This window comes from Macrotis lagotis, chromosome 3, assembly GCF_037893015.1.
Source record: "Macrotis lagotis isolate mMagLag1 chromosome 3, bilby.v1.9.chrom.fasta, whole genome shotgun sequence".
Lineage (NCBI taxonomy): Eukaryota > Metazoa > Chordata > Mammalia > Peramelemorphia > Peramelidae > Macrotis > Macrotis lagotis.
In genome coordinates this window covers 9,082,018-9,096,927 of record NC_133660.1, presented here as the reverse complement: position 1 = coordinate 9,096,927, position 14,910 = coordinate 9,082,018, and the positions used below count along the sequence as shown (strand labels likewise).

Genomic DNA, 14,910 nt, shown 5'->3' with positions numbered 1-14,910 from the left:
AATCCACTCTAATCCTTTTTGAGTGCAGTATTTATGTGTCATAGATGACTGAGTTCCTTTTTGCTTGAGAGATGGCATTTTATTCATGTACACTATTCCTTCACTGCATTGTCTTGGTTTCTATCCTCTGACGATGAACTCCTTCATACTTAACTAGAACGGTCCTCAGTTGATAGTCAAGAGCTGGCCCCTAGGGTAGACTTTCCAGTTTGGTGAGACCTACACATAAGAAATGATTATAGAAACCTGAGTCATTTTCTGACTGCAATGAACGGCCAAGTAGGGGTTTAATATTTACCGTCATTCCTTCCACATCTCAGGGTTTTGGGTCTCAGTGTCCCTGCAGTCTAAAAAATCTGCATAAAATATGTTGGCCCTTTCTTTGTATCAGAGAAAAATTCTGAATTTTTCTTTTTCTTTTATAGGTTGTTTACAGTATCTATAAAATTTGGGTTAAGTATTTGGTGACAGGCTTTTTGTAGGCCAGTGTTAAGTAAAATACTTTTGTCTATGTTATCTGTTTGGCTGTGAGAATATTCTGTGGCTTCTACAAAAATCACCAAAATTTCCCATTTAATTTCTTATCCCGACACCCAATATAACAAAACCGTGATGGGAAAAATCATGATGTGGAGGTATAGGCATGATGTAATTTTTTCCTATCATTTTTAGGAAGAGGGAACAAAATATTTTCTAGATCTACTATTTCATCAGAACAGGGAATTCCCAATATGGAAACTCCTCATAGGGATGTGTAGATAAGTCACTATTCTGCAGGTTATGAATTCAAAGGTTTGCCTGGTGCTCCGATGTTAAGTATTCTTAATGAAAGGATCCCTTATTGGTAAATGGAAGGGTGGAATAGAGTGCTGTTTTTTTTTGTTTTGTTTTTTCCTAACATACTTTGGTGTGGGCCTGAGATTTCATCAATGTGGAAAGTTCCTTAGTATGGAAATTTCTCTTTTGTTGCAGATTATAAATCTATCATTTGCACTATCTTCTTTGTGGATTTTCACAAATGTTCTCCTTTCTGTCTGATAGCTCCTTCTGAGTCTAATTTGTTAAATCACCATCCATATCCTCAACCCTAAAGATGGGTACACCTTCAGATTCTATCCAGGATCCTCTTCTTTTTTCCTCTCTATGTGTTCTCAGTGTTGATTTTTATCAATTCCCACAGGTTTAATTAATATCTTTATGCACATGACTTCCTTTGGAGGCAATCAGGGTTAAGTTATCCACCCAGCATCACACAGCTAGTAAAATGTGTGAGGCTAGACTTGAACTCAGGTCCTATCCTATACTCAGAATATCCTTCACAAGTATTGTTTCCTCACTGAGTTATTAAAATATCTTTGACTCTACTCCCTTAATTAAGGAACTATTTAATTGAATAAATAGTAAAATTACACATCATACTGAAATCATTGTAACCTTTAATTGGAGATTGAAAGCTTTGCTATAGTTTTAAGTTAATATTTTTAAAGAATTTTTTTTAAAAAAACTACTTGATTTAGAATATGATAGTTTGAGTAAATAGGAAATGCTTGCTGAAGTCTGGCAATTCTTCATTTATGCCTCTAGCCCTAGCTTCCAAAAATGCAATATTTGCATAACCATGGGCTATATCCTACATGGATGGCTTTCCAAGCAGTGGGACTTCCAAATGGAGGTAGAAAGACAGTGAGATGCACTAGACAGAGTGTTGGCCTCAAAGTCAAGAAAAATGAAGTTCAAACCTATGTCTGAAACATGGGATCTGTGTGACCCTGCTTCCCAAGCAGATCTCTTCAATGCAGGTACAGATTTGCATGTGTAGAAGGAGCTTATCAATTAGTGCTCCCTTTGCCTATGAAATTACAGAACTGGTTAAAAAAAAGGAAGCAAGATTTAAATATTGCATGAAAATTATAATTACATTATAATGAAGGAATCCACATGCTGTGAAAGAAAGAGGATAAATAGAGGAGTAGGAGAACATTGATCCGTATGACCTTAATCTCTCTTGGACTCAGATTTCTTCACCTGTAAAATGAAGAAATAGGTCTAAATGATTCACAATGTCCCTTTTACCTCTAAGGTTGTGTCCTAGAGTAACTATTGTGGGAATGAAGAGGAAGGGATACAAGAAACAGAGCTATAATAAGTGGAGGGCAATTGGGTCTGGGAAGCAAAAAAAGGGACTAATTCAATGTCACACAGATGCCATGTTTCAGAGGTAGGATTTGACCCTCAGTTTTCTTGACTTTGAGAACTTTACTCTGTCTCTACCTCCATTTTGAGGTTCTACTGCTTAGATAACCATTATGTAGCAAATGCCCCAAGGTTATGCAATGGAGTATTCTGTCAGGTTCCAATTGATGAGTTGATGACTGAACTAAGCACCTATTTACTCAAGTTGTCATTTACTGTATCATATAGTTTTTTTGGTTGTTTTTTTAATTCTTTTTTTTAGGTTTTTGCAAGGCAAATGGGGTTAAGTGGCTTGCCCAAGGCCACACAGCTAGGTAATTATTAAGTGTCTGCGATGGGATTTGAACTCAGATACTCCTGACTCCAGAGCCAGTGCTCTATCCACTGCACCACCTAGCCACCCCTGTTTTTTTAATTCTTTGAAAATATTAACTTAAAACTACAGCAAGAATTTCAACCTTTAATAAAAGATTTATATTACAATGATATCAGTTTATAAATTATGACATAATTTTGCTATTTATTCAGTTAAATAGTTCTTTAAGTAAGTGGTTTAAGTCTTTGAACTGGAATTAAAGATATTTTATTAAGGCTCAGTGAAGAAACAGAACTTGTGGAGGGTCCACAGACTCTAGAGTATATTATTATGAAGTAATCAGAGAAATAAAACACAGTCTTTTATCTTTGTGAAGCTTAAAATATAAAGGAGATAGGAGGTTATTTGATATCAGAAGGCAGATAGGAAGCTACACTCAGTAATATATGGTCTCTACTTTGAAAAAAGTAGTGGGATGAGTTTTGGGAAGCTAAGTATAGAGGCATAAATAAAGAATTGCCAGACTTCAGTAAGCATTTGTTAAGAACCAACTATTTGACAAACTTGGGCAGACAGTCCTGGAGTCAGGAAGACCTGAGTTCAAATATGAACTCAGACACTTAGATATTGGAGTGGTTGACCACAATGGTCCATAGTCTCAAGGTAGGTTTGCTGATTGGATCTCTATTGAATAAGATGCTGTTGTGTTGGCTGCTTGGTTCTTATAAACTTCAATTGTAACCCAGCCTAAAAGTCTAGCAAGAGCCTAAACACATCAAAAGAATAGTAATGGATCCCAACAATGTTGTGGAGATGATCTGAACTAGACAGCCCCAAACCAATCTAAATTCCCAATGAATTTCCATAATGTATCGGAAGAGGAACCATGCACATGACCTTGGGTTCAAATGTGGAACCTTCTAAATGTTTTCTTATCTTTTTGGTTTACCTGTCTCCACCCAATTTGCAAAAAACAGAGAACATCCTAAGTTACCTCCAACATTCTATCTAGTGCATCACACCATCACACTATCTTTCTACCTCCATTTTGAAGTCCTGCTTGTTTGGATTTGAGTCAAATATTTAATCAAGGCAAAACTTGATTATAAAGTTACAGGAGGAATAATATTGACCAGTGAGCATTCCCAAATCAGTACAATTTTATCTCTTTCCCCCTCAATCCAAGAGTAGTTTAGGAAACAAACGCATCCCGGGATTGAGGGAATGTTCTGAAGGAATACCCAATGGTCAGGTTTGTAAGCCTTGAACAACTCACCCCTCAAACATAGAGGAGCTCTGATTGAATTGGAAAAATTTATTTATCAAAAATGCACAAGTACAGTCAAATCCACAAGTACAATGTAGTCTACAGCCCCTGAAGGGCAGGGGCAGCTTATGCTTGAAAATCACAAGTTAGGTGGAGAGAGAGAACAGTCCTTTTCAGAAACAGATAGGACACGGTAACAGTGTGGTTTAAGGTGATTTAAGGGGCTCAGTTTAGCAAAATTCTCCAAGGGACACCAGCAAAGGCATCTGGGAGTGAGCAAACCTTACTGCAGGCTCTTGACTGGCTCCTTTCAGCAGACTGGTTTACTCTGTGTCCACTACATCTGTAGAATAAGGTGACGCGTGGTGGGGGAGGGAAGGATAAAAAAGAAAAAAAAAATAAATTCACATGATAATTTTATTATATATTTAAAAGGAATAGAAAACTGTAAATAGTGGATTTTCAGTTTTGTGCACCATTATCTTTTATATTCTACTATGTTATGAAAATGCTTGTTTTATTCCATAATTTAAAAGTGAATTAAAATAATGTGGAAAAAAAAAGAAAACTAGACAGGTTAATTTCAAGAATATTTTCACAGGATCGGAAGGGCAGCAATAGGTCTTGAAGATGGAGTCTTTTCTCCCAACTTATTCATCTTGTTTTGAGCAGGATTCCTCCATAGGAGCCCCCTTTCTCCAAACTGAGGATTGACCGATGATGTCAATAGGTGATAGAATTGTGGGCTTGAGATGATGACTAGAGCAGAACAAGGGGAAATAAAAAGTACTCTATCTGATGCCTTTTTTAAAAAAAATATCAGAAATTAAAGGCCTTTCAATTAAATGAATAATTTTTAGCATTATGTAGTACAAATATAAAAAAATAGAAAAATAGAAAAAAGAATGTTTTGTCATTCTTCAATCTTATTTAGCTATACTCTAGATGATGATGATGATGATGATGATGATGATGATTGAAGAAGACCATGACATCAGAGAGGTGATACCAACGCAAGCACTTGAATTGGATTTGAGTGAGGGGTTCTGTGCTAAGTCACCAACCTCACTTTCTTCTCCAGAGCTATCTGGGTCCAGTGGGCAGATATAAATCACGATGACTGGAGATGGCCCTGGATATGAGACAATCAGGGTTAAGTGACTTGTCCAAGGTCACACAGCTAGTAAGCGTCAAGAGATTAGATTTGAATTCCCATTCTCCTGACTCCAAGGTCAGTGCTCTATCCACTGCACTACCTAACTGCCCCTGGGCAACTAGATAGCACTGCTGGGCCTGGGGTCAAGAAGATGCACCTTCCTGAATTCTGACCTTAGATGCTTATTTATGAGCTGGGCAAGTCTTGTTACCACATTTGACTCAGTTTCCTCATATGTAAAATGACCTGGAGAAATAAATGGCAAACCATACCAGGATCTTTGCCAAAAAAAACCATAAATAAGGTCATGAAGAGTCGAACATGACTAAAAACTGCTGAACATTGAGGATACTATTATCAATTCCCATATTTGCATCACATGGTTACTGATTTTTTTTCTTTCTTTCAAAAGTTTTGCTCTTAATTAGAACTATTTCTCTAAATACTCATCTGCACAATAAGACAGATTTGAACTCAGGTTTTCCTGACTCTGGGACTGGTGCTCTATCCACTGTGCCACCTAGCTGCCCCTATACTAAGTATCCTTAACCTCTAGGATTTTGGTCAGAGAATTTCAGCAACATCTAGTAAACATCAGAAATGAGAGAGGCAAGATGAATACTGATGGAAAAGGAAGAAAAGTATTTCCATTTCTTCATCAGAAACCAGCAAAATTTGTAATTGCAACTCTCCAGTATGTTAGTTATTGATTTAGAGCAGTATATTCTAAGGAGGGATAAGGGATAAAAACTAGTCTGTATCAAAAATAATGAGTAGAAAATTTTGCTACTGCAGGTTGAAATTGAGAAGAGAGGGAGGTACTTTCTAGAACTTTCTCTAGTATTTTGTCAGTAACTGAAGGATATAACTTTCCTTATTTTCCACACTAAAAAGTTAACATTTTCTACTCTGCATGCTGTTTTTAAAAGTTAATTGATGAATGTTAAACCTAAAAGCCAAAGGTTTCTGTATTAGAATATTTCTTGTATTAGGACCAAAGGAGGCGGAGCCAAGATGGCAACATGAAGGGATTGAGTCTTAGGAGCTCTCTGATAAAAACTCATAAACTAAGGACTCTAACTAAACTTTGGAGAGACAGAACCCACAAAGGGACCCAGTGAGGCAGTTCTCCTACTCAAGGTAACCTGGAAAAGAGCAGAAAGGCTTTGCTCCCCGGGCCGGAGGGGCTGCCCGCCAGAGGGGTGGCCCGGCAGAGCCAAAGAACTTAAGCCTTCCAGAGGCAGCCCCAGGGCGCTGGGAGCCTCAGCTCACAGCAGCGGGGGAGTCTCCTGAGCTGCACCCAGGGGAGCACCGGGCACAAAGTGGGGGAACAGCAGGGGACCTCTGCCAGAGCCAGTACCTGGAGCCCAGCCCTCAGGACACACAGCCAGTAGCCTAGACTCGGAAACAGAAGCAGGTGGAGCCCGTAAGCAGGAGACCCCAGGGCATGAGCCCATTGAGCTGAGGGAGGGGAGTGAAGAGAGAGACAGACCACAGAGCTCTGTCCTCTGCCCCTGGAACAGGACTCTGGGGCTCTGACCACATTCAGATCCTGATCGCAGTCTAGGCCCCCCCATAGAACAGCAGGGCCCCCCACCTAAGCCCTGTGGCAGAGGGGGGCACTTATGGTCATTCACAGACCAGGAGGGAGGACAGAGCCTCACACACTGAGAACCTTGTGGGAGTGTCCCAAAAGCTCAGGAAACACCCCCAAAAAACAGGCTTAGGCTGGGAAAATGAACAAACATAGAAACAAGAGGAAGACCATTGAGAAATATTTTGCAAAGGAGCCCAAGAAGGATCAAAATACTCAGTCTGAAGATGAGGAAGCACAAGCTCCTGCATCTAAAGACTCCAAGAAAAACAGAAATTGGGCTCAGGCTATGATAGAGCTCAAAATAGACTTTGAAAATCAAATGAGGGAGTTAGAAGAAAAACTGGGAAAAGAAAGGAGAGAGATGTAGGAAAAACATGAAAATGAAGTCAGCAGCTTAGTCAAGGAAATCCAAAAAAATGCTGAAGAAAATAGCATGCTAAAAACCAACTTAGGTCAAATGGATAAAACAGTTCAAAAAGTTATTGAGGAGAAGAATGCTTTAAAAAGCAAAATTGGCCAGATGGAAAAAGAGATAATAAAACTCTCTGAGGAGAATAAATCCTTCAGACAAAGAATAGAATTCAGGGAGATTGATGAATTTACCAGAAATCAGGAATCAATACTTCAAAACCAAAAAAAAATGAAAAATTAGAAGAAAATGTGAAATATCTCATTGAAAAAAACAACTGATATGGAAAACAGACTTAGGAAAGATAATTTGAAAATTATTGGAATACCTGAAAGTCATGATCAGGAAAAGAGCCTTGACATCATTTTCAAAGAATTACTACAGGAAAATTGCCCTGATATTCTAGAAGTAGAGGGCAAAATAGAAATGGAGAGAATCTACCGATCCCCCCGAGAAAGAGATCCCAAAAAACCAACCCCCAGGAATATTATAGCCAAGTTCCAGAACTTCCAAGTCAAAGAGAAAATATTACAAGCAGCCAGAAGGACACAGTTCAAATATCGTGGAGCTGCAGTCAGGATCACACAGGACTTAGCAGCAGCTACACTGGAAGCTCGTAGGGCTTGGAATACAATATACCAGCAGGCAAGAGAGCTTAGAATGCAGCCAAGAATGAACTACCCGGCAAGGCTGAATGTCCTCTTCCAGGGAAAAAGATGGACTTTCAATGAACCAGGGGAATTTCAAAGGTTCCTTTTGGAATGGCCAGAGCTGAACAGAAGTTTTGATCTTCAGATACAGGACTCAGGTGAAGCATGAAGATTGGAGGAGAGGGGGGAAATATGAGGGGCTTAATGAGGATGAACTGCATATATAGAAAAATGATACTGATAATATTCATATGAACCATCTCAGTTAATAGAGCAGGCAGAGGGAGCTTTTATAGTTGAAGCACAGGAGAAAGCTGAATTCGAAGATAAAATATGGTGTAAAAATGGAGTCAATAAGAAAAAAAGAGAAATGGAATGGGAGAAAGAAAAAGGAGAGGGGGAATAGTCCAAGCTATTTCACATAATAAGATTTTTTTTATTACAATGAGCTATTGCAATGATATGGAAGGGGGGAGGCAAGGGGGAATGAGGGAACCTTTGCTCTCATCAGAGATGGCTAGGAGAGGAAACAGCAAATATACTCAATGGGTGTTCGGGGACCTATTCCGAGCCTTCCTGCTCGAGGACCTATCCCGAGCCTTCCTGCTCGGCCACACTACCCCGAGCCTTCCCCTGGATACATACCTTTCCCCGGTCTTCGCACGTCACGGACCCGTTGGTCTTCGGACGCCGGACCCTCCTTTGGGGAAGGAGGGCAATAACTGGACAGAACACCCGGTTGCAGTCTAACAAGCAGGTCTTTATTGCTTACATAGCAGCGAAAAATGGCTCTCCTCTTCCCCAGTCCCCTCCCTTATCTAGTCTTCTGCTCCTCCCCCGAGCTCCTCCCCTGTTCCTCCCTCATGGGCGGAGCCATTCCTGTTACTGGGGCGTTCCCAGCACCCATGTGGGCGGGTTCACACCCCCAGGCGTCTCCTAACCCATAGGTGGCCAAGGTCCAGAGCTGGGTCCAGAGCAATTCCCCCTTTTTGTTTAAACAGGGGTAGTGTCCATTTTTGGTCGTTCTCTGGGATTCTGGAGAAGAGCACGAGGGTCAGCCTTTGATAGCGTATTTTTGCAGCAAGCATATGTAGCAAAAGCCTATAATAATAATAATATCATTTCAGATCTGACTTAAGTACACATACACAGACATATGTACGAACTCACAGAAAACAATCATTTTTAACCAAGCTGTGATTGATGCCCTGGCCGGCATCAATCCCAGAATATAGGAACATTTTCCTATCCCTCCAGGCCAGTAGAGAGATGTGAAAATGTCTCATTGAAGTTTAATTACACCTATCATTGTTTTTAATGAACCAATTAAGACCGGTCAAGAAAAAATAACCTTTTTAGAATCAATTAGAATGTCTTGAGGAACCTCTTATATAAATTTATTAAAAATTCTTAAATAACCAATTAATATAAAATTTGAATGCATTCTTAACTAACTCTATAAAATATAATTTTAACTATTCTAGCACACAAAAAATGTAGTTATAAGTACAAGCACTAGTGATGTCTATTTTGCAGTAACACAGGACAGTTCTGGCAGAAGGCCTCAATCCTTAGAGAAAGCGCTGCCTGCAGTCGCTTTCACCAGGAAAGATGAAATGCAAAACGGTGGATAATAAATATTTATATTGGTGCTGAACGAGGAGTGCGATGAATAAGAGACATGGTATCTGCCTTGATGTTGATCAAGGCAGTCTTCATTAGGGATATTAAAAACCGTATCAAGCAGGGGCCAAAAATACAAAGGAGAAATAATATGGCAACAGGACCTATCCAGCTGAATAACCACTGTAAAAATTGTAAATGCTTGAGATAATTAGCAATATTAAAGGCAGCAGTTTGATGATTTGAAAAATCAGTCGAAATATTTCTCAGTTCTTGAAGCAATAAGGCTAACTGATGAATGTCTGATGAAGCATTATGAGATAGTAGTGCACCCTGTAATGCAGCCCGTATCCGAAGCCATGAACCAACAAAGGAAGAGTTGGTAAGATTTACCTGTAATGGAGTGACACACAATGGTTTATATCTATAATGACAAGGAATTTGGGTTATCAATTCATGGTAAGCAAGCTCATTTCCAATGTAAACTACTACAGGGGCCAAAGCATCTATTTCCTTTTGAAGTGCCCAATTTATATGATTTTGGGTGGTCCACATGGATGATTGCTGGGTCAAGAAGTTCTGCAATACAGATGCCAAATATCCTTGTCGTTGGTAAAGATCCTGAATTTGGAATTCCTCATAAAGTGAGAAAGCAAAATTTATAATATTAAAAGCAAGATCAATCACTTCACGCTTTTGCAATGGAATTGAAGGAAGATTCCCACGAAGTTCATTCCACAACTCATCTATAGGATGTTGTGCCCATGGTTGTTTAGCTTTTACCGGTACAAGCTGATATTTTTGGCGTTTCAGGATAAATATTGCGCGACCATGATGCCGAGAAGTTAAAGTGTCAGTGAGTATGGCATTGGGACAAGAAATGCGGTAAGGTTGAAGACCTGCGTGTTGTTGATCATGTTTTTCAATGGATGTGTTTTTGGTATGACAAAGGAGGAAAGCATAATCGGGAGGTGCACAAGTCTCAGCTACGAATCGATAACATAACTTGTCAGTATGTCCTTGAGTATCATGGCAGGTCAAATTCAAATTGCCAAAAATAGAACGCCATGTCCCAAATGTAAAATCTGAGCAGGATGTACCTTGCTTACAGGGGAATATGCGGATGGAAGCATCTATTGGTGCAAATGGTAGACCCAATCGCCACAAATGTGGGTGGGCAGTCCCCAGGGGAAAGGCAACTGGTGCAGGAGCTGCTATTTGTTTGTATTTCTTCGTAGAGGAGATATAATCCCAAAATCGTAGGTGCACAGAAGAATTGTATATTGTAGGGCCACATGTTGGAACCCCAGTAGAGCAAGCATGTATCGGAACCCAGGTATCTCCATCTCCTTCAGGGCAGGCAGCGAAAGACACTGTACCATTATAATAAGAGGCAAGCTGCATGTATGCCTGTGATGTTTCATGGGTGCAATTCAGGGAATGTGGGATGGATAACATGGTTACATTTAGACGGGTAATATGATTCTTCAGTTCTTGTGTATGATGAAAAGAGGAAGAAAAAAGTTTACTTTCTAATTTGATACATGTGTTATCTAAGTTTGTATCATCCGAAAGTATGGTATCTGTATAAAGACATATCGGTGGATTAGAAGCATATACTGTAAAATTGTACTTAGTTATCTCAGTTTCCTGTACGTTCTGCATATCTCGGTGTTCAGTGTCCCCTACTAACTTGGTGGCATTCCCTTTTATCTTAAATGGAGGTGTCATGTCATGCCATCCTAAAGCTTTAAGAGCTGGCGGGTCCACTACCAACCCCCAGAACCATGCACCTTGTTGATCTTCCTGCACTCTATGTGCCTCAGTAAGATTATACCATTTACTGTTGAGAGCTTGTGTCCCGGGTAGCAGACTCAGGACAAGGAGGGCAAGAGTCAAGGTCTTCATTCTCTTTTCTTTCCTTGGGTGTCGCCGTCCTCTCCATCTCCGTCTTCTCTTCCTTATTTTTATCTTCTCCGAGGTCTCTGACCCACTTGGTTGGAGCCCAAACTGGTTTCTCCTTTTCTTTGCCATCCGGATTTGGATCTGGTTGAATACAAAGATACCCTTGTCCATTTATAATTACCAAGCCTGGGCCATGCCATTGGCCATCTGGGCTTTTCCACAGTACTCGGTTGCCTATTGGGCAGGGAGAGGGATGGCTAGTTGTGTGTGTGTGGAGTGTTCGTGAAGTTCCTGCGAAAAAACGCAAAGCTGGGGAGGTACCATCATCTCTCAATTGCAGAAAATTCATGGTGTATACGGCCTGTGCTAATTGTGTATATATAAGGCGGCCACGACCACTGACTCCCCCTTTTTGTTTAATGAGGAGGGTTTTAAGGGTGCGGTTAGCACGTTCAACTATGGCCTGACCAGTGGGATTATATGGAATTCCAGTTTTGTGTAAAATGGAAAATTCTTGACAAAAGTTTGCAAACGCCTTGGAAGAATATGCAGGGCCATTATCTGTTTTTATGGCTATAGGAACTCCACAAGTAGAAAAACAGGTTAAAAGATGTGCTATAACATGGCGGGCTGCCTCACCAGGTTGGATTGATGCCATGACAAAATTAGAAAAGGTGTCTATGGAGACATGAATAAGGGTTTTCCCATAGTGAGTAACATCCATCTGCCATAAAGCATTAGGATGGTCTCTGCGGGGATTAATAGCATAATCAATGGGTGGGGGACGAAATGGAGCACAGCCAAGGCATCGTTTCACTATATCCCTGGCTTGATCTTTAGTGATGCCATACAGATGACGAAGAGAACGAGCTGAAAGATGGTACTTATCATGTGCCTGATGGGCTTCTGAAAGTAAAGGGCATAGCAATGCTCGATCTACCGTATCATTACCACTGTAGATGGGCCCAATAGTAGAGACATGGGAACGGACGTGCAGCACAAACACAGGACAATGACGAGAAAGGAGAAGATTTTGAAGGTCTGCTAACAAAGAAGCAATAGTACTAACACGAGGATTGATAAAAGCTGTAGGGAGTTCTCGAAGTGCTGTAGCACAATATAGACTGTCAGTGATAAGATTAACAGGCACGTTGTCAAGATAAGCAAGAGCACGTGTAACAGCAAGGAGTTCATTTTTCTGGGCTGAGGTATACTCAGTGGTAAAAACCCGCAATATTTGCTTTTGTGGGACATAAAAGGCTGCCCGTTTATTTTTGGTGGCGTCTGTGAACACATTTGGTCCATCAACAGGGGTAGGGGAAATAATTCGTGGTGGGGGTTGTAATGGAAGACTGTCCCATCCACGCAGCGTTGGGGGTAATGAAAGATTGATGACATCACATGAAGTAAGTAGGGCAGCCCATTCAGGGATAGAGTCAGTAAAATAGCGAAGAGCACCTTCAGAAGCACAAATATTTAAAACAGGATATTTTCCAAACATACAAAGACAACGATCAGACATAGCTAGGAATAAATTGGCCAGCATCGTAAATTTACAAGGGATGCTTCTTTTACTTCTTTGGAAATATTGCCATTCTAGGACACCTTGCTTTTGATAGAGACAACCAATATGTGACTTTTGATTTAAAATTGTAGCAAATATAGGTTGCTCAGGATCAAATTGAACTATAGACTCATGACACCTGGACAAAATCTGTGTCATGGCCTCCTTGGCTTGTGGGGTCCAATTCCGGGGTGAGGTCAATGTAGAATCTCCTTTTAGGATATCATAAAGAGGATACATCAAATCATCAGGAATAGGAACTGTAGAACGTATCCATTGTATGGAACCAATAAGTTTCTGGAAATCATTAAGAGTACTACATTTCTCTAAATTCACCTTTGGGGGTATTCTAGATGCCCTCCCTTCACTAAGGGTGTGACCAAGGTATTGATAAGGGCTAGTATCTTGTATCTTGTCACTTGAAGCCCATATTTACTCAAGGAAAGGAGCATTTCTTTTGTTAATCCTTCTAGCTCCGTGGCTTGCTTAGTAGCCATGAGAATATCATCCATATAATGGATTATGATGGCCTTGGGGTACTTACTGCGCAGCGGGTGAACAATAGCTGCAACATAAGCTTGGCACATAGTTGGACTATTGGCCATTCCCTGAGGTAATACAGTAAACTGATACCTGATTGATGGGCTTTGAAAATTTTTTGATGGTACCGAGAATGCAAATTTATCCCTATCCTCAGGGTGAAGGGGAATGCTATAAAAACAATCCTTAATATCTATTATCTTTATAACAAATTCTCTAGGTATAAAGGCAGGAGAAGGAAGACCCGCCTGTAGCGGGCCCATAGGAACCATTCTTTTATTCACCGCCCGTAAGTCAATAAGCATTCTCCAGGTGCCAGCTTTCTTTTTTATTACAAATACTGGAGAATTATAAGGGCTGGTGGTAGGCTCAATTCTGTGTTGTAACAATAATTCCTCAACTATATCTTTTAATGCGGTGAGCTTCTCCGTAGAAAGGGGCCACTGTTCCACCCACACAGGGTTATCACTCCTCCAAGTAATCTTTGGGCAGCTCACCATAACAGGAGCCCCTAGGAGTTTGTTGCCAAATGTTCAGGGGTGGTAAGATACAATTGTAACTGATGTAACAAATCTCTACCCCACAGGGCAGAGCCTAGTCCCGTAATCTTTAAGGGACGAATAAAACCACTTTGTCCTTCATAACTCCATGTCAAATGACGCTCTGCTTTTCTAGCCCCTTGATGGCCTCCCACCCCCAAAATAGGGGTGGTAGATGACATAAGTGGCCAAGAGGGGTCCCACTGTGCTGAATCAATAACAGAGATATCAGCTCCAGTGTCGATCATTCCTGACACTAATTTGCCTTCTATATTTATTTGTATAATAGGCCGTTGTAATCGGACTTCAGTGCACCAATTTACTTGTGGGACACTCTCACTCTCAATCCATGGCAGAGATATTCCTCGGCCAATAGCCATGCCAGGGGGAAGGGTTACTGGGTAGCAGTGTGGGTTGGTAAGGTATACAGTAGTATCACCAGATGGCAGTAGTTGGGTGTGGACAAGTACAGGAGAATATCCTGTAGCACCCACTATCAGTCGGGGAAATGTGGCCGGGACCACTTCTATGGAAGCAGTACTCCAGGGGTTGATTATTAATGAGTCCTTTTCCTTTCCCTGTTCGGCAACTGTTAGAATAGTTTGACCTAGATCCTCTCGTACTGTAGTTCCCTTTGATATCACTCCTGCAACCCTTTTGGTTCCGGGTCTGGCCCCATGGGCATCTCTGAGGCTACTGTAATAGGATAGGCTCTGGTGTCGGGGCCCCCACGAGGAGGGCCCCTCCTCCCGTTTCCCGGAACCAATGTTTTCTTAGATCTACAGAACTTTGCCATATGTCCGCTTTTTCCACAGGAATAGTACGTGGGCTGTATATTGCCCTTCTTTTGACCTGCACGACACTGTGCCTTAAAATGCCCTTCTTTTCCACAATTAAAACAAACGCCCTTTCGTTGTTTAAGGCCTTCACTAATCCCCTGAGCTATGGCTATCGCCATAGCTTGGTGTTCTCTACTTTTAGGGGGGGCCTCTAAGAGGCGCTCGATTATATCACTTATGGAGGGATTAGCGCCCAAACCAGTCAAGAACTGTTGATATTCAGGGCGAAGACCCTCTTTTACCACCTGTGGAATAAGCAGTTTGGAACCAGTTGCGTGTCCTAAAACACGTACGACTGTTTCTTGTACCCTG

General features: G+C 40.9%; 1 protein-coding gene across 1 annotated transcript; it reads right to left on the bottom strand.

Moving 5' to 3' along the window:
* Window positions 1-13,731: 13,731 nt before the first annotated feature.
* On the bottom strand, window positions 13,732-14,139 carry LOC141517215 (endogenous retrovirus group K member 25 Pro protein-like). The gene has a single exon (XM_074228046.1). It carries the CDS (start codon window positions 14,137-14,139, stop codon window positions 13,732-13,734), a length of 408 nt encoding a protein of 135 aa, XP_074084147.1.
* Window positions 14,140-14,910: the final 771 nt, after the last annotated feature.

What these genes read in the sequence shown, in the direction of transcription:
- LOC141517215 (XM_074228046.1), bottom strand. Translation starts at nt 14,139, where the DNA reads ATGGCTATTGGCCGAGGAATATCTCTGCCATGGATTGAGAGTGAGAGT.